The 19,720-nt window shown below is 40.8% G+C and overlaps 1 protein-coding gene across 2 annotated transcripts; it reads right to left on the reverse strand.

The window, feature by feature from the left end:
- Positions 1-7,434: 7,434 nt before the first annotated feature.
- LOC128152959 (acyl-CoA (8-3)-desaturase-like) lies at positions 7,435-19,412 on the reverse strand. Of its 2 annotated transcripts, XR_008238797.1 has the most exons (13): positions 18,575-19,412; positions 16,383-16,493; positions 15,742-15,939; positions 14,607-14,708; positions 14,286-14,414; positions 12,277-12,334; positions 11,773-11,849; positions 11,215-11,312; positions 10,764-10,860; positions 9,706-9,785; positions 9,380-9,505; positions 8,859-9,034; positions 7,435-8,773 (listed from the first exon to the last, which is right to left on the reverse strand). XR_008238797.1 is itself a non-coding variant. In XM_052811744.1 (12 exons), exons 1-12 carry the CDS (start codon positions 18,791-18,793, stop codon positions 8,983-8,985), a joined length of 1,347 nt encoding a protein of 448 aa, XP_052667704.1. In that variant the 5' UTR covers positions 18,794-19,412; the 3' UTR covers positions 7,435-8,982. The 2 variants fall into 2 exon arrangements, 1 of the variants encoding a protein (XP_052667704.1); XM_052811744.1 differs by having other exon boundaries at positions 7,435-9,034.
- Between the last annotated feature and the right edge of the window lie 308 nt (positions 19,413-19,720).

Here is a 19,720-nt window from a genome sequence, read left to right on the forward strand (position 1 = left end):
GCCTACAACTGCAACCAGTCTTCCTGCGCAGTAAATAAAATTCTCATACACGGCTTAGGTTTGTAATCTATAGATATTGGTATAAAATGCAAACTTCATGCAGCACCTGTGAGGCTTGACACTGGACTTGCATGTTTTCAGTCCACGTACCCATCGCTCCTCTTTCATCCTTCATGCAACATATATCAGAGACCACTAAATGAAAGTAGAGTCTTTCCACATACTCCAGAGGATTAAAAAGCAGGGGCATAAATCCAATTTCAAGTGGAATCTTTTAATATTTCATTTTATTTTATAATCTAAAATAAATGTAGGACACAATTAATTCATCAGAATGAATATGAATTCTGCAAGTTTAAACCTGCCAGCAGGCAAATAGTGGGGACAATCCATGCTGTTGCAAAACCTCCAAAGCAACCTTGTGTTAAGAAAGCTGTAAAAGAAGCTACACATAGGAATTTATTTTTTTCACTATAATGCAGGCTGCCATTTTGTAGTTTTTTGTCCTGCTTCTGTCTATAGTAGCTTTTTACTATAAGTGGTAAACAAAAAATATTAAATCATTAGTAATGTATAAGGTTGGCGAGTGAGGAATGAATAAATCATGCTGGAGTGACTACATGAGTGGACAAGGGAAGAGCTACAGACGTCATCTACCTGGACTTCTGTAAGGTCTTTGACACAGTCCCCTACAGCATCCTTCTCTCTAAAACGGAGAGATAGGGATTTAATGGGTGGACTATTCGGTGGATAAGGAATTGGCTGGATGGTTGTACAGTGATTGAAGACCGAGTTTTACCTCACTGGCTGTCAGCATGTCACAGCTTCTTACTGAAGGTATTTTTTTATCTAAAAGTTGGTAAGGGCAGTAAAAAGAAGAAGTGAGTTAATAAAAAGGGATTAGAAAGTACCCTGAGAACCTCTCTTTCATTTTTGCACACCCACAGTTTGCAACTTTATTCATAGGTTTAAGAAGCTTACATCATCGCCCCATACATTGAGCAAATTTTGTATGCTGCAATATCAAACTTTTAGCTCATGTCCTACAGCTGACATTTAAAGCTATTATGAGTATTTTTATGGGTAGTACATGCCTGCTTTGCTTTGCTCATTGGTGTGCATGGCTGATGAATAAAAGCATTTCTGATTCAGCAAATTGGAGCTTCATAATGGTGTGTTGAAACAGTGCATCAGAAATCCCAGCAGGCCCTGATAGAAAGCAAGATAGAACATTCCAAAATTGGTTGACTCTGCTCACCCTGACATAACAGGAATAATACAGGGAATCGTAGTCTGAAATCATTTTTTTTTATGGGCTAGCTCTCTATTTTTAGGTAAGCTCCTACTGTGATGTTATAGCTAAGAGTGTGCGTTCTCCAAATATGCAGGAAGGAAAAATTACACAGAAACAAAGCCGTGATGATTTTTTCATACGTATTATTACTGCGGTTCTTTTTTTCTCATGGTGTGTGTAGCTCTAGTGCCCACTTCAGCAAGTGTTAAAAAATGAAGACAAATCCTTTTTCAGCTTCATGAGGAGCTGCAGCCTGGTAAATACATTTCTATTGCAACAGGCCAAGGTGTCTTAGGCTATTTTGTAATTCAAGAGGAATAGAAGAAGGTTACACTAATACTTGGGACATCTAGCGTGGGATTTCAAAGATCCGAGTAGGTCAGTGGGAGTGGAATGAGTAATTCCTGAGAAGAGCTACCCTTTAAATCACTGCCAGCAACAGTCTTAGTGGCAAGAGCTGCTACTATTTTCCTTCCCACACTGACTAAGTCACTGCGTATTCAATCCATGTACGATAATAAAATAGACATTGTAATTAATCCCTAATGAATCTGTTTTAATAGCCTTCTTCAGGCATCCACTTTTTGGACACTGGGCTGGCTGGCTGGAATATTGCTCTGATCTAACGTGGTGTCTCTTATGCCACCTCATGCCTATTTGTTGTTCTAGGTAGCCCCATAGACAGAGGTAATTGAAGCTTTAACGAGTCTGGGTGACACTGATATAAGAGGTTGTAAATGGGTAGAAATGCCCACGTAAGCAAGCCCCAGTTACATACCAAATGGTCTGCAACTGCCATGCACAATTCTGTTCACAAAAATGGAACTATGAGCCAGAGTGAAAATTAAGGTCACGTAGATTTCTGTATGCGGCAATTCTTGCAGAGTATATAGACTTTATTTGCATAATTAGCTTGCTCTTACTCAATGTTCTCCATACTGTGCTGGTATAAAACCATGTGTATCAGCACACCATTTTTTTGGCACAAGAATTGTGCAGTGATAAATAGGTAACTCTAAAATACATAACATTTTTTACACTAGATACTTAAAGCAAAGCAGAGCAAAGCTGCTGTCACAAATGGGCGCTTAGGGAATCAACCTGAGCTACTCTCTGATACCACATGACATAAGAAACAAAGTTCCTGTTGCTGTTTTTCCTTACACAAGTATTTACACGTCTCTTGAACCACCCAGCTGATAAATATACAGATAGTGTAAATATTACTTGAGTGGTAAATGTATTTAAGGATAGGGCAGTCAATAGGGAAAGATCTAAATCGCCTAGGAACCTAAACCATCCCCAAAAGATGTATTTTTCACATATATGTATATGTGTTTTCAAACGTTAATTGTTACTTCCAAGGAGGAATGTAGGTCCTTCAGGGGAGAAGGATTTTTTTCAGAGCATATGTTACTGGATTCAGCTTAGTGGCCAGTCAAATCAATAATGATTGTTTCAGTAGAATCTCATTTTTCCTCATGTATCCTCAGCCATAACAGGCATACCATCTTTCTGATAAGCTACCAATACCCTTAAGGGACCAAGGGTCCAAATGAGGAACATCTTCACAACTCATCAAAAAAGAACACTTGAAGCATAGTGATATAATTCATATTCTGATACAAAGCTGCTGCAACAGAAACCTCCAATCCAGGGAGATGAGGAATATACTGAGAAACATTCTTCCATGTCTAACTGGAAGCAGCAGAAGTTCATTAGGCTGGCTACCAGCTGGAAATGTTCTGCTCATTAAGATTCAACACAAGTCTAAAAGTACGGAACAAACTCTTCCTTGTTAGGAATTGCTTCATGACTCTGTAGCAAGTTGCCAACCTTACCTGTGTTGTAGTTATTAGTGTATTTATTATACCATGGTTATTACAGTATTACTGACAGAATTCTGAAAGAATGTATCCTTCCATCATCTTATCTGTCATCTTATCCTCTTAATAATCCTATTCAGTTTTGCCAAAAAACCCCAACTTTGGAGCAGGGACAGCGGGGGTTGGACTTTATAAAGGTCCCAATACTGCTGTAGGTTAGTACCCTTTTCGGTTCAATCATGAGGAAAGATCATCTCTGATTATTTCTCCCTCCCAAGCAGGGTTTTGCAAGCTGAGTATTTCTTGATATGAAAACCAGAGAATCAAGCATACAGGCACCTTCTGAAATGCAAGTACTGACTCTTTTTTCACCTTTATTTTAGGGGTATTCGTTGGTTTCTTTGACATGCAAAATCCCAGTGGTGAAGGTAGGTTTTAATTTGCAAGAGCTGAACAAATTCATTTACTTTTTATTGCTATTCAGACAATTTTCTAAGTTCACATTAGAGTGTTGAGGAAATAAAAGCTGCCTACCCTTACAGATCTTAAAGAGAGCATATTCAACTTTATCTTTAGTTCTTCTTGTAGTTACATACATTAAGCACAGAGATTACACTATTCTCATGGAAGTGCATTTGGCAACACCCCTATACCCATTGTCAATACAACAGCACTGCCAGTCCTAAAAGAATGCCTACGTTGCATGACATATCATCTTAACGTAGAATCACCACGCTGGCCTCTTCCCCACCTTATCCCCTGTGTCCCGGTGACCACTTGAACTCAACGGTTTATTAAAGAGCCCATTACTGGCTCTTGAAGATGCTGCAGGGCAAAGTTGGCATGTTCAGCACCAAACACATCGTTGAGAAGCAGGGAATTAGCATGTTGGCTTCATTCAGACTTGAACTTGTACACGCAGAGCCTAACTTGTAGCTGACTCTACCAGCCCTGTGTAACAGAAGACATCATATACCATCACAGATGTTTCCAACTAGCTCTTACAACAGCATTATGAAAGTTACCACTTCATATTGCACAAGCTTCTGCAGGCTCTCCAGTAATCTCCCTGGTTCTTACTCTGAGTTTCTCCTGGACTTACGCACACGACTATTCATCCTCTAGTATTCAAGGCACATCATTGTTTTATTTTAGGTGGCAGTAATGACTGCAGAAGGGGAGACAGTAGAGGCACTATCCTGATTTTTAAATTGCTTCTTCTTGGTACCAGAGACCCATCACAGTGCTTCTCAGACTGCAGTGTGTGCACAGGGCATGTCCCTTGATAGCAATTTCCTCAAAAAGGATACCAAAACCCAACATTGGAACAACTGACTCAGTCCTGGCACACCATTTTCTAGTCCCTTGTGGAGTTTGAGCACAGGCGGGCTCTGAAGTACAACTTAAAGGCCCAGGCTGCCTAAGATAACAGCTTAGATACCGTATCGCTCTTATGAATGCAATTACAAAGGATGGAAATTGCTCTTGCAATTACGAGTAGCCATTGAATCTAAGGCGTAGAAAGCATCTAAAACGGGGATCGAATTCCTGCCCAAGAAGTATTCTGAGAACAAGACAAGAAATGCCATAAACGAGAGGCCAGTTCTGCCAGTCTTGAATTCTTTGTTGCCTTCCAAGGCGAGGGGAACATGTCACCATCTAGTCCATACGTGGGTGAGAGGTGGGCATTATGGCTTCGAATCACTTTTGCTAGGGTGAGAATTGAACCTCAGCAATTATACTGCCATAACAACCGTATAACCACCACATTATGAAAAAGTGGAGGATCACCTCTTCCAGCTCTATTTTAGAAAGAAAGCAAACATGAATATTCTCTGAAAAGCACAGTCCTGCCAGTATGTCAAGCGTGTTCCGAGCATGCCTATGGCATCAGGCCCCTCTGGGGATATGGCAGACAGGAAAACCGAATATGCCCCACCCTTAGGTGGGTGATAAGATGAAAATTGCTCAGACTGAGGCGGTTCTGTACATGCACAGCAGCATAGCTCAGCATTTAAAGAGCTTTAGAGCAATAACAGAACACACCTACTGAGCCAGCAGTAGGCAACACCTGAAGAAAAGGCTTTTTAGGTGGTAAGCTGAAATATAGTCCCCTGTGTCATCAGACTTCATTGTAGATATCACCTCTATTTCTGGTTGACTGTCTTTTAACGGATATACATTATATACATATATTGCAATCTCCTTCAAGTCAGGAGACAAACAAGTTGGCCACCAATCAATTATTTAAGACTTTATGCAATAACACTGGAGAAATCTAGCATTTTTTGGCAGGCTTGGGTGGTAAGAGGAGTCAGTGCACAGGCCTTTTATAGGAATCATTTTACCCTTTGGTGGGAGGAAAGAGGGCAGGTGCTAAGCTGAGGTCCTGCCACACAGAGCAAGGCATCAGTAGAAAAGGGAGTTGTTCTTTCCATTTCTGAATTCTTTCAGTCAGATTCCACATGAACCATCTTATCCAATTGCATCCCTAAATCTAGAGCCTGAGTGAAGAACAAAAGCAAAGATATAAATTTAGGAGAAGGAATGTAAGCGCATATGCCTCCCTTCATCAAGAAATAAGCTTTAAGCCAAGCTTATCCTTATCCCCAAAGCTTCGTAATCCTTTTTGGTCTGTGTAGGTATATTTGCTGCAGCTTCATTGGTATTACTTATCTGTACAACCAGCCACCAAGTCAGCATCCTTCAAATATTTCAAAGAACCTACAGGGTAGGAAGCCTTGAGTCTGTCTAATCACGAGGAGACAGGAAATATTCACGAGTTGAAGGTGGGAAAAAGGTTGATGGAAACCCATTTGGAAAAGAGGTGAAGAGGGCAATGAGTAAAATTAGCCAAGAGGAGAGTGAGAGAAAAGCTGAGAAGTGAATGGGAAATAGAGTTGTGTAATATGGGAACAAGAAAGTAAGTGGAAGAAGAAATAACGGATTTATTACATTATTCCTCCTTTTACTAGAAGAGATTGTCTATATTTCTTATTAAAAAAGCCAAAACATCATCAAGTATGTGAAGTATTTGAGGATGGTGGGAGGGAGACAGACTCAGAGTGTCCATTACCAATTTGAGAGAGAAGCTTGTTGTGAGAAGTGACCGTGCTCAGTCAGTTAGAAGAAGAGATGAAGGGAACAGCAGCTTGAAGAAGTGACTTGGTGTTTAGAATAGAAAGAGAAGGAATGTAAGTGGCTTAGTTCTTCCTGCACATCAATTTAAAGAATCGTCTGGAATATTGCATTTCACTCTGATCACTTAAAACCAGAAAGACTTCCAGACATATGACCTAGATCTTCAACCTTATTTGCACATTCTTATATTTACTCTTATCTGTAAGATTACTGAAATGGCGGATCCAGGAGACTTGCTTTGGGTCTGATATTTCTTCAAAACTACATTTTAGTAGAGGTTGGCCTTTGGATTATATTTTTTCTCAAAAGTCTCTGGTTTCTTTGAAATTTTGACCATTCAGAAAGGTAAGGCCTTGAAACAAATATTTTTGTTTGACAAGCTGACTAATTATGAATATAAAGTTACATTTAATCCCTGAATTAAGGCAAAGGAACTTTGAGGCTGCAAATACAGTTGGGTATACAAGCTGGACAATATCAAGGGGTTTAGTTCCCATTATTTCAATTAGAATTAAACATTGAAATACTGTGAGAAGCTGGGCATATGATTGCTGCAGAATAAAAAGCATGCTGCATTACTCTGCATGACATGCTATACTTACACAAGCATAATTTGATTCTGAACAACTGTCAGTGACTGTGCCACATTTCATTTGCTCTTTTGCTCTACCTGAATAAGAAAAATCACTACTAGCAGAATCTCAGCACAGAGAATCTCTTCTGAAGCAAGCAGGATTCTGCAAACTATTTCCCTAATTTCCTTGTTTCTTCCAGATATTCCAGATTGCATATATTGTCTTTCAGGGAGCATTACAGTTATAAAAAACATGATGAATAAGATTACAGTCTCCAGAAGACTGTTTAAGCAAAAATTTCAATCTTCTTACTCTCAGTCACATAAGTTTTCTGTTGAAGAAGCTTTCGCTGTGCACATTTTATTTTCCTTCTATACCAGTGTTACAGCTGGGGCAATTTCCAATTATTACTCATTAAGATCAGACTATTAGAGACCTCAGTGCGAATGCAAAACAAAGTGGCTTGCCAACTTCTCATCAGGTGTTACCCTGACCCCTTGAAGTTTGTGAACCATGTTAGAAATTGATAAAGGTAAACCAACTTAATTGTTAATAACCTTTATGAAGCAGATAAAGAAATGACTATTCACACAGAGGAGCCTGTTGAACCAGTTAAAGAGACAGAAACATTTTAATTAAAATGAGGTTGCAAAAAGACTGACTCAATAAATTACTACGTTCAAATGAGTAGAATGCTAACTAAATGCAACAAATAATCAGTTTGATTTATGAGGCTGACACCAGAAAGAACCATCTTGTGTCATTCTTGTATTTAGAGGATTTCAGTGGGACTCAGGCTCTATTCAGCACAGCTTTCAAGTCTCACTAGTAAAAAAAGTAGGAAGCCTTAATATTTATATTACCTTTACCAAGACATCCATTTTAAAATGTCTTCATGTATTAGCAAACAGAGCATGCAGTGAAATCCCTGCATTCATCTTCAGACAGTACTCTCACTTAAATACTTATAAAAAGTTACTACTGTTGCACACAATTGTGGATATCACCATTCTAACCAACCTTGGATATGGCAACACAGAATTTTTCTAGGTATTAGTTAGAATTAGAAGGGCTTTTCAAATAACATTCAAAGCAGTTTTTTAATAACTACTTTTTTAATCAGAACACTTTTCAATGGCATGTCAGCTATTATTAGGAAATAACCAGAACAGTGTTATTAGTACCTGCACCAACACACACACAAAAATATAAATCAAAAGAATAAATGGAGATGTTCTTAAAAAGCAAAGGCAAAAATAAAAAGTCCAAAATCCTTCTGCTTTGTGTGTTGGGCTTGATATTTTTTGTTACCTAGAAGAAGGCTGCTGTTGTCTGTAGCTTGTAATACATATAAGTTGCTTATCAATGGGTTGCAGATGGGTCATCTTGTTCACGGTGGTATCTCACTTTAAGATCTTTCACGTGTTCCTCCTTTGGGTGGTTTGTCCACTGAAAGATGGGGCACAGAGTTCTGGATGTGAATGGCAGAGGAGAAGAACCGTTTTTCTTCCACATGGCCCTTGCCTTTATGGGCAAATTGTCTACTTATTTGCCATTAGAGACTACCTTCGTGGGTTTAGGTCACTTAGATGAATACAGCATAATATAGGTTTTGCCAGTATGGCTCAACTGTCTCATAGTGGACTATATTAGCTATAAATGACATTAGAAAATGTCAAGGCCGGGTTGGATGGGGCTTTGAGCAACCTGGTCTAGTGGAAGGTGTCCCGGCCCATGGCAGGGGGGTGGAACTAGATGATCTTTAAAGGTCCCTTCCAACCTAAACCATTCTGTGATTCTAGGACTCTGTGAAGGATTTCCTTTCAAACCTTTTCCATAAGCAACGAGCTGGCACTTCCAATGAAGTAAATTGATCAAGCTGATTCAAGAGCTACTTCTCCCCGGTTTAAAGGCCCAGTTCATCATGGCTCTAAATGCTGAGTTTAAGAGCAGGAAAAATAAAGGTTCATGGTTTGGAACAAGAAAAATGTATCTTTAACCCACTTTCCCACCCATTCTTACTGAAATTAGCTTTGCCCAGGTCCTGAGTTTCTATGCCAGAAGGCGCACACACACACTGTTGGTCTGTGCTGACTCTTTGCAGCAGTTGTCTGGTGAAGAGGTTCCCTTTGAGCATTGCCGGTTTCTATCCATGCAGATATGCTTCAAGCCAGTGCTCCCCAGAATCCTTCAGTGAACTGCAAGAACAGAAAGTAAAAAATCGCTTACGGGGAGACAATATTCAACTTCATGGGAAGCAAACTGTAGTTTAGATGTAAAAAGAAGTAAATGGAAAAAATGGATTGAAAACTGCATGGACATCTCATAGCCAACTCTGACTGCAGAGAATGAGTTGAGAGGATTTAATGAAGAGAAAAAAATCTTTGAAACTTTGAAAATGTTTGAAAATTAAGTGTGTCTTTAGAAAAACCTAAATAAACTCTAGGTTTGATCTCTCCATGGATGTTGATTTGAAATGGTTGCCTACGTCCCCCCCTTGCATGCTATTACAGTGCGAAACTATCTCGTTAATTGATACTTACTGCAAAATATCTACAAAGGCTGTCAGCAAAGTCTTGCTTTTGTACTCAATGCCATGCTTGTCACAAAGGGCTTTCACCAGAGGAGCTGCTTTCCAGTAGTTGTGTCGAGGCATTGTGGGGAAAAGGCTGCAGTATTGAATAAGAGAGAGTTATTTTAAGACTTCACTTGCACCACTCTCTATTCCCTCCATTCAAAATATTTCCCTGCCCTCCCCAAGAAGGAGAGCAAAGGGTCTCCTGAGATGCTTTAATGTGAGACTACATGGCCCTTCTTTCTTTTAAGTGCCCCATATTATTCCCACTCTTCTCCCCATAATCATACTCACTGGTGCTCAATTTGGAAGTTCAAGTGCCCAGTGAACCAGTCATTGAACAAAGATTGGTTCACATTGCATGTTGCATGGAGCTGGGAGGAAAAAAGACAAAAGAAAGAAATGATTTACTTTTTCTTTTTCTGCAAGTCTGATAATTGAACCCCAGCAATCACTACCCATCCTCATCTAGCATAAAAAGCAATTTAGTGTCAGGGATTATAGCCATCATTGCCCTGAAGAATTAAACAAAGTTTAGATTGAAATGGGTTGTTGGGATATAGGTTAATTTAGCTAGCTCTTTGCTCAGAAAGAAAAGCTTCTTTGCTGGCATGCACACAACCCCAACTGTGATTCTTTTAAGAGGTTCTCCTTACATCTCGCACTTGGATGGAAAGAAAAGATGCCTAATAAAGAAACAAAAAACATTCTTCTGGCCTCCTCAAACCAGTACAAGTATATTAGAGTAAGATGAATCGTGCTCTAGAAATGGCTCTTTCTCTCCAATGAATGTAGCAGGCTTTCAGATGTAGACATCCAGATTTGGTCAGATGAATACCAGGCTGGGTCTTTTAATATAAGGAAAAATGCTTAGAACGCACTATGTGGGATTATACTGCTGGAGGCAGTATAGATGTGAGTAAAGTTGTATTTACATATGGATTTTTATCAGACCTAAATTTTGTCAGATTTATTTTATCTGCAGTAAACCTGTAACCCGTAGGGTAAAAAATAAATGTATCCAGTCCCACTTTGCTTCTCTTTAGTTGGCCTAAAAAGGATATTGACTGTTATACCATCAGTGTTTTTTCATAATAGGAAGGGAAAAGTGTTGTGAAAAACATGTCAAAACCTTTCAGTGAAAAAACAGGATTTGTTTTTTTAATCTAGATGTACTGTTTTCCAACAAAGGTTTTAAATGTCTTGACAACTACAGAGATGCATGCCTATTTAATGAATGGCAGGGACAAACCTCATTAACTCAGCATTAAAGGTAAGAGAATAACAACGTTGTCTTTGTCCTATAATGCAGAACTGCAGACCCACTCCTCCAGAAGAAAGGGGATTCTCACCTGCGTAGATACCCAGTCTTTGTTCTTATCATAATCAATGTCCATTGGAATGTGATTCATTTGCGTCACCCAAATAAACCAGTTACTCTCTAGGTACCTGGGCAGATAAACACAGAAACACTTATCAAATCTCTAATCCCATCCAAATTTACCATTAAAACACTTTCCTGAGTCTCATCTTAAGTAAAAGAGCACTTCTACGTAACTCAGGATTTTCGATTCCATCCCTTTGCCTCCTAACTTTTGGAGTTTCTTTCGAGAACCCCTCAATCTGTAGTTGCAGATGTCCCTGAGCAGCCACCACCACCACCCTGACGTTATACTGTTTATTCTTGGCTATTTATTTCTGAGAAAATTGTAGTGAGTATGACTAGTTTTCATTTATTTCCATTGAAGCTCAATATTGTTTACAAATATTAGTCATGGGGACTTGGGGTATGCTGCGTGTTACCTGGACAGCCAGTAGTATACCATGAAATTGTTAAATCCCATTAAAGGAATATACATGAGACAGACTCGGATGTTGAAAGCTATAATCAATAACAGGTCCTGTAAAAAAAAAAAAAAGCCTTTGCTGATGAACACTCTCCACTCCTTCCTCTCCCCTTTACTTGAACCGCAGCGTAAAAAATGTTCTTTCTGTGATGTCTTACTCATCAAGAGTAAGCTCCACACCATCATTCTGCCTCAAGTTGTGTGTATCCCTGAAATATTCCCACAGAAATATTTTCCCATTTTACCACCAGTAACTAAAGACCATGAAACAGCCCTGTAATCACACTCTGCCCAGGTCTGATAGTTTTCTGTTAACTTCTATTCAGCTGCTAAGAGGGTAAAAGGCCCCTCCTAAAAAATTCTCCCTGGATCCGTTGACTGCATTCCTGCTGCAGCAAGCCTAGAATCAGCCTTTTCTGTCTTAAACCCCCCAATCACCTGAGTTGAAGGTTAATATAGCCACGGAGCAGTGACATTTTTTGAAAGTTTTCTAGCCAATGCAAGTAGTGCTTACCAACCACTTTTTCCTCTTGATTGCAAAGTAGAATATAGACAGCTGGAAGAAGGGTATAATTGCAAGTGGGGCCAATACTGAAGGAAAGAATGAAAACAGAGAGACATTTGTAATTTCACTGCATCATAACGCTTACAGAATATTCTGCTGTAAGAAGAAAGATTCTTCTTCCCAGTAGAAGAAAAATTGCTGTCTTCCATTTAGACTGACTTTCATGTGTCCACATAATCTCCTCCTCTTTTCATCTCACCACTTCTTCATTTCTTTCCCATCACTTTCTTCCTCACACTTGATTCACTCCTATCTAGTACCTAACATCACATAATCCTAACAGAGAAATAAGGGGCAATTCCTCCTCATGTGAACCTTCTTTAACATGAAGAAAGCTTCCTGAAGCTGTGAGTTCAATGGGATTATCTTTAAAACCTTCATTTTGGGGAGGAGATGCAGTCAGGATTTTTAGGCGAAGTTCCTACAGCACTGCAAGGAAGCGGGGATACTCACAGATGAAATACTTATGTTGGTAATTGTAAGGCATGAACTTCTTCTTCTTTTTTCCAAGCTGAAAAATGAAAAGACATTGTAATGGGCCAGTTGGAGACCTGAGCGCCTTCATAAGGTATTTCTTATTCCTGTCTAATGAATACATCGAGAGCTACCTCTTAATCTCGATCTCTCTAATTCAACCCCTCTTCTTGAAAAGCAGGTACTGAAGTTCCAAAGCAATGGAGAGGAGCAGATTTCATTTGAGCCTCTGTATCCAGATATCAATGTTATGCCAATGTCAGAACAGACGCCTTTTTTAGGAGAGTTCCAAAACTCACGGCAGGATACAAAAATGCTCAAAAATCACAAAAATGCTCATAGGCCATTTGAATTTTGTAGGAGAAGTTTCTAGTGATGGTAATGAAAGTCCAATCTAACCAATTCCCTGTATTCACTATAGAGTGCTGAGACTATCAGTGCTGAGGGAGGAACAAGTTATTAACAAGAAAACCAGGAAACTTGGTGGGTGATGAATGCAGGATGTGTTTGCTGTGAAAGCTACATCTGAATTTCTGTATCAGATGAGATAGGATGCAGACATTCCAGATTTCTGAGTAACAGAGGAGGTAGTGGTCAGAAATTACATAAGCATTTGGATGCTATCCTATAATGACTGTAAAATAATTTCCGCAAGATCAAAGTAGTAAACACTCTATAAAGACATCTGCCTTTTTGTTTGGTCGAGTACTTTGCCTTCAAGTACATGAAACAGCAAAGAGATGAAATATTTACAAAAAGCACAAAGAAGTTTATTTCTTCACAGTGTATTTTTTCACTATTTGCACAAAAGGATTTTTAACATCATCTGCAAATTTTGTGCTTGTGATTCTTCAAAGGACAAAATAATGAGGCAAAGCAAACTATTTCCAGAGCTCCCCTCTTACTGAGAAAAAAAACTTGAAGACCTCAAAGATGCCTTCACTGGATCGAAATTGAAACAAAACAAATGAACTGGTCTAAACGAAACCACTGAAATCCATTTTGCCCATCCACAGGGTGCCTGACCCTTTTCTGTTAAAAAGTAGGAAGACACGAGAACTCATTTCCTACACTTTCACTTCCATCGAACCCAATCTAGCACAGCCAGCTCACTCTAGATGCTCACGTGAATATATAGCCATGAATGAGCTTTTGGAAGATCACTGACAAAATCCTTCCCAGTTGCAACTAACAGTTTTCTATGAATAAGTATTTTGTACCAACTCCCTTTACAGGAGTCTTTCTGAGACAGCAGAGCCGGAATTTTCCACATGCCTTGGAGAGCTGGAATTTCCTTGCTTATTACCAGCTAAAGGAGAGAGAGACATTATTTTAAGAGGCTGGTTATCTAGCAAAGAGGCCATTTCATCACCCCATGAGTAAACAGAATTTTTACTGGTTTTTTACTGAAATTTTTACTGAAATTTCCCTGTTTACTGCCAGGGAAAGAAAGGGCAAAAGATACCTTGCCTATCCTAATGATACCAAAAGTATAAGGATGCAGGGAAGGTCTGTTCATGATTTTTATTTTTATGAAAGCCATGAAATTTGCGATTAAGAAATAATTTGCTATACTTGTGTTTTGTGCGTGGCAGCTATACTGGTCCTGAAGGATTTAGGTGCCAAACAGCTCCCACAGCCAAAAGGACCCAAAGAGAATACCTGACTCACTATCTATAGGATCACTAAGAACTTCTAACACTAATGCGAGTGGATTGACTCATTCTTTGGACTGCCTTCAAGGTGCTTACCCTGCTCTTCTATCAACACAGAGAGCTTAAGCACTGATTTTAAGACTTTGCTTCTCAGGAGCTGATGCCTAAGCATCATAAGAACCATGGGACTCTCAGACCTTGGAACACTTTGGGAATTATCATGAGTTTCTGCAGAAAGGCACAATAATAACAATCTGGGTTGTTATTATTATACCTCGCTCTATAGCTTTCTGTCATTAAAACCTTTGCTTCTCCAGGCGTCCCCATGCTCACCTCCACGGAGAGCGTCTTTCCCAAGCTGAACAGGAGAGGGTGCATGTTGAGGTCAGGGTCTTTGTGGAAGCAGTTGGGTTTGGCATGGTGCTGGTTGTGCAGGTGATTCCACCAGCTGGCTGGTAATCCCTGCAGGAAAAGTTGAAGACCAGGGATTCAGACTAGAACAATATCAACAATTGCATCACTATTTATCCACCTATTATTGATGGCTGCACTACGCTTTCCTCACAGGTGATAACTGCCTGATTGTAGGGACACTCCCATCCATTGCTCAGTCCAGATTAGCCCCAGAGAATATTCCCACCATGAGGCAATTACCTTCAGAACATTTATCACAACAACCTGCAGAAGTCGATTCCATTTAGGCTTCCTGAAGACAGAGCAGTGACCCAGATCGTGCTGGAACCAGCCCATCTGGATCTGGAAGACAAAAGGATCACTGAGGAAACAGAATCAGAGGGGCAGTGCATTCATCTGCCTCTGGAGTCTCTGTAACTTCATGGTGTGAGTGCGTCTTCCTTCTGGTTTGGGGAAGAAACGCTACCTGCTGTCTTACCTGCTCAGTGCTGAGAACTTCCTTCCAGGCTACTGTCCACTAAAGCTGCTCAATACCAGATATTGATTTTATTGGAGCAGCTAAAGGGAAAGCAGCAAAGCATCATTACAATTAATTTGCCTGTTACGGCACGGGAGTCTTTTGCTCCCATCGCAAACATATAATTTCCAAGTAACCAGCTAGAAAGTGTAAGAATTTCCAAATCCATAGCTTCATTGCATTTCATATTCCCACGGAAATACAAGAATGTTCTTTGATGAATAACTGCCTTAGCAGATATTAGGCAAATACAACCGATTATTTAAAAAAGTGAGTTACTCTGCACTTGTTCCATGGATGTTTGAGCAAACCTAAGGTTTCAGTGCAACTAAGAAAATCTTGCTTTCTTCCTCCCCTCACACTGCAATTTCTCCCACCTAAGGGCCACAAAGTCCTATTCCCCCCTTCCCTACACCGACCTTGACATGTATTCTATGATTCAGTTTACTAATCCAGCAGAAAACTGTTCAGGGCTAGTGAGTGTAATTGGCTCGTAAAGGACCCAACAAACACCAGAGCCATCAGACAGTAAACAGAAGGAACATGGAGCCAAAAGTGGAGTTCAGAGTGAAATATTCCCTCTTCTGCTGGGATAAGTGATTAGATCAGCTCACCCCATCTCGTAAACCTGCCGGCTCCACGACACCCCACCAAGCCTAGCGAGCAGCTTGTCAGCAAAACGAGATTTACTGGAGGCAACAAAAATTGTGATGTAGAACGTGCTTGTTGCCTTCAGCCAGATAACAGGATCTAAGAAGAGGCAGAAAAGCAATGACTGGGATATACACATTTCATTAATCCTCTCCATCTGGAAGAACCAAACATATCTGCAGTGTTGGACAGCTGTCAGCAGTTTACCTGAGCAATGGTGAAGAACACCATGCCAGCCAGGAAAGGCACTAAGGATATCCCAAAGTACCAGACCGTGAGCCAGGATGCAGCATCCAGTACCACGAAGTGAAGGAAAATCAGGAAGAAAAAGACGTAATTTGGCCTCAGAAGTCCCATCTTCTCAATGGTGCAGCGCAGCTCACGGAAATCCTCTAAAAGTGATTTCTGTGGGTAAAGCGAGTATTAATGCAGTGTCTACTTTGAAAATGTAACATAGCAGACCCAGGAATCCCAAAGTAGCCATGGAGATATTCTATCAGAGGGGTCTCTGTGCAAAAATGAGCATGAGATCAACAGATCTTGGTTTTGCATTGACACTGGAAAACAAGCTGTGACTCTTGCTCAAGCTCTGTGACTGAGCCATCGCAGTGGGAAGAACTGAGAACAATTTGGGGCTCTAGGGCTCATTCCTCACCCCCAGGTGTGGATTTTGTGATTCCAGGATGGTGCATGTTTCCATGCACTGCCAGCTGCCTCCCCACCACCCAGCCTATGGCACAGCGTCAGGCGTGCTGCTTCAGAAATTACTTCTGCTAGCGCTCTTATTTTCCCTCTCTTCCCATACTGAACCCCAAGCCATTCCCACAGCTGGATTCTAGGACACTCACTTTTTTATTAGACTCAAAGCTGGGTTGATCTGGCGCCAACTCCCCAATCAGCAGAGATTTCAAGTATTTTTTCACCAGAGTCTTATCATTGTGAAATGCTACAAAGGCATCCTGAAAAACACACAAAAGGGGTTAGAAAGGGTATGTGACTAAACACCAGATGCTGAGCCTCTCTTTTTTCCAGGTCTCTGATGTAATACATAATCCAGTTTCCTTTGTCCATTTTTGTCCCTTTGGTTGCTCCTGTCGTTCTTTGCCGTCAACTGGAGCTTGGTCCAAGGAAGCTGGAGAAGTTTCAAGAAACTAGATTTCATAAAAGTACCTGGGTGAGGCTTGTAATGAACATGAAAGTGCTTGATGAAAAACTCTTTGCAGAGGGAAACATGCTCTTTCATCTGCTTGTTTCAGCACAGTCCTTCCCTAGAAGGCTCCAGCCAGCAGCCCTGCCCTGTGGATGGGAACCAGGAGCAGGAAAACACGTCAACGAATGAGGTGTGTCTTTGCCATGCTTAGGATGATGTTTTTAAAATCCTGTCTTTATTACGCTAGGGCCATAGGCAATATCTGCTGAAGCTCCATACACAGCAGGATTAACTGGGTATCTCTTACAGTTCCCTGTCAGTTTTCAGACTGATTGATGTTTTGGGGAACTGGGTAACACTAGTGACACAATCGGGTCTGTCCAGGAACCGTCTGAAATACCAATTTAAAAATCAAATATAAACTATGGAATAAAGGATGAAATTCCAGATAAACCAAACCTCTTCTTTAATTTATGTCCTCAGTGAATTGTCCAGAAGAAAGGTAAAGAGGCTGACCATACTCTTTCGTCTTCCAGAAAGAGTAGATATAACAAAATCCTCAGTGCCTGAGCAGCCAGGTACTTGCTGATTTTGACTCTGAAAATCATTGTGGGTTGTCATGACACAAAAAAAAGTCTGCACACGTCTGGTCAGGATTAAGCCCCTGGGAGAGGACAGAGGACTTCCCTTGTGCAGTCTGACGTTGCTCTGGAGTCTCTTGTTCAGAGACAGTCTACCTCTGAGTACTTGAGGCTAGAAGAAGTCAGAGCAAGGTGGCTTTTCGGACAGCTGAGCTTTCTACAGATATCCAGTGGCCCTTTGTCACAGTGACAAATGAGTAACTCTGTCCAGACCCAGTGGACTGGGGAAATGTTTCCATCACGATTCTGTGCCCCTCAGCCTACAGTTTTTTTATACATTTTTATGTAGCTCCCTCTTGTGAGGAATTAAAAAGCTGAGTCAAGCTGTAAGTATCTATACTGCAGCTTCGAAACAGCAGGTTCTATCCACAGTATCAGTATCACAGATCCTTATCACAGAAACACAAGCCTTTCAGTCCTGCAACCTGTCTTTTCTCCTCCCTGCTCTTAGGCCCTTATTATCATCTTATGAGAGATTAACTTTAAGGACTATCATCTGCAACGCACCTGACCTCCAACATATGGCATCAATGTAATGTTCTACAATGCATATTATCTATATTTGCAAAGTAAGCCACACAGAGGAAGAAAATTCTCACAACACATATATATAATTATGAGCTCTAGAGGAAGATAATTCTCACGCTATATATACAATTATGAGCTCTAGCATAGTCAAGAGTACTTGGAGAAAAAATCCTGCATCCTGACTTTAGGCAAAGTCATGAACCAGATGATCTTTTGAGACACCTTCCAGTCGTGGTTTTCTGTAAAAGTGTGTATTTCTCAGAATATATGAACATAGCAGCATTTTAAAAGCAAAAAGCATGATAAAGATTAGCAGAATAAAAATCGAGAGCAAGACAGAAGAGTGTCATTATAATGCAACAGAAATCCACAGCGTACCCACAGTCTTGACTACTGCGTGTAGTTCCGGTCCTTCTCTCTTCAAAGGGATGTAACACAACTATACATAGCAAAAAAAGATGAAGAGAATTCTGGAACAGCAGGGGGGTAATGAACTTAAACAGAGCTTTACAATTTGCACAGCAGGTAATTCTGATCTTGAAGGTAACCCTGACCTTGAAGGTAACCAGAAGGGCATTTTTACAGATGGCACAGACATGTGCAGTACATTATCCGACCAGGCACGGTGCCAATTACCGCGAGCGCTCTCCACTGGAGCCCCACCATGTCATCCTGCCCTGCCAATGGAACCACCTTCCTCCACTACCCTCCTAGACCTTACCGTAGCATCTTGGCCAGCATAGTGGCTAATAACTCGGCTGCCTCCAGGGTGGTGTTTGGAAAACTTGCTGACATCATAAACCTTCCTGTCAATCACCAGCCATTGCTCCTGACTTTGCCCACGGCCGTTGTGGATTCTGATTTCTTCCCAAGTGAAAAGCCGTAGAAAGGCTGAAACAGGTTGCGTCTCCTTTGCAGTGGAGCCAGTCTGCGGAGCCATCTGTACTGGTAGATGGGCAGGCAGCACTGAGATTCACCAGTCTAAGCTTCGCAGCGCTGTGTCCAGGCAGTGGGTGAACCATCTCAGCCTGCCCGTTATACAGTCCCACTCCAAGCCACTCCCTGTGCTTCTAGGGCTGGTTGGCTCCCCTTGCCCAAACACACCCTTCCACAGCTCCCTCCTCTTCCACGGTCACACCAGACACTTCGACACACCCTTGAATAAAAGCCCTGTTCCTTCTTGTCCTTTCTGAGTTGCCTTTGGAAGGTCTGATTACTTGTGAGAGCTGTAAACTACTTCACTGAATACAAATATGCATTAAAAAAAAAATTGGGAAGATTATCTGTTATTCAGTTAAATGAGATGGCAAAATGACAGAAAGGACTATTAAGTGAGCACCTTCACAGAGCATTAGGAACTGGATAAGGTAAGCTGCTAACTTGCTTCCATACTGCTGAGCCAATATGGGGATTAGCCAGAAGAGAAATCCGAGGAAGGCTGCGGACAGCTTTTCTGCAGCAAATATTCAGTGACATTATTAGAAAACCGAAGCACTTTCAGCATTCCGTAATCCTTTAATCAGTCACTAACGTCAGGAAATCCTGCATTTACTGTACAGTGGAGCTTCATAATGTCATACAGTGCCAAAATGTAAAGCTGTAAAGGAGCCTGTGTGGAAAGCCAAAAGCTGCTATTAAATATGTTTGCTAACATCTTGTATTCAACTGTAATTCCTGCCTTCAAGGCATGGAGCCAACTTGTATACTAACACAGTAAAACAGCAGAATGCTCCAAGGTCTGCAATCTCTCCACAACGTATATCTCAACGGTCTCATCACTACCCAAAAACTTCAGATTGTCCTTGGTCTTTGAAATTTTCTGTGTTGACACCGACACGCTAAATTCATGTGTCTGTCTTAACTAAAA

Source organism: Harpia harpyja, chromosome 16 (genome assembly GCF_026419915.1).
Source record: "Harpia harpyja isolate bHarHar1 chromosome 16, bHarHar1 primary haplotype, whole genome shotgun sequence".
In the NCBI taxonomy this organism is placed as follows: Eukaryota; Metazoa; Chordata; class Aves; order Accipitriformes; family Accipitridae; genus Harpia; species Harpia harpyja.

What these genes read in the sequence shown, in the direction of transcription:
- LOC128152959 (XM_052811744.1), bottom strand. Translation starts at nt 18,793, where the DNA reads ATGGCTCCGCAGACTGGCTCCACTGCAAAGGAGACGCAACCTGTTTCA. An exon ending in TCAAGAGGAAAAAGTGGTTG is followed by an intron (nt 11,313 to 11,772) that starts GTAAGCACTACT and finishes TTTTTTTTACAG; the next exon opens with GACCTGTTATTGATTATAGC. An exon ending in GTATACTACTGGCTGTCCAG is followed by an intron (nt 10,861 to 11,214) that starts GTAACACGCAGC and finishes TTATCTGCCCAG; the next exon opens with GTACCTAGAGAGTAACTGGT.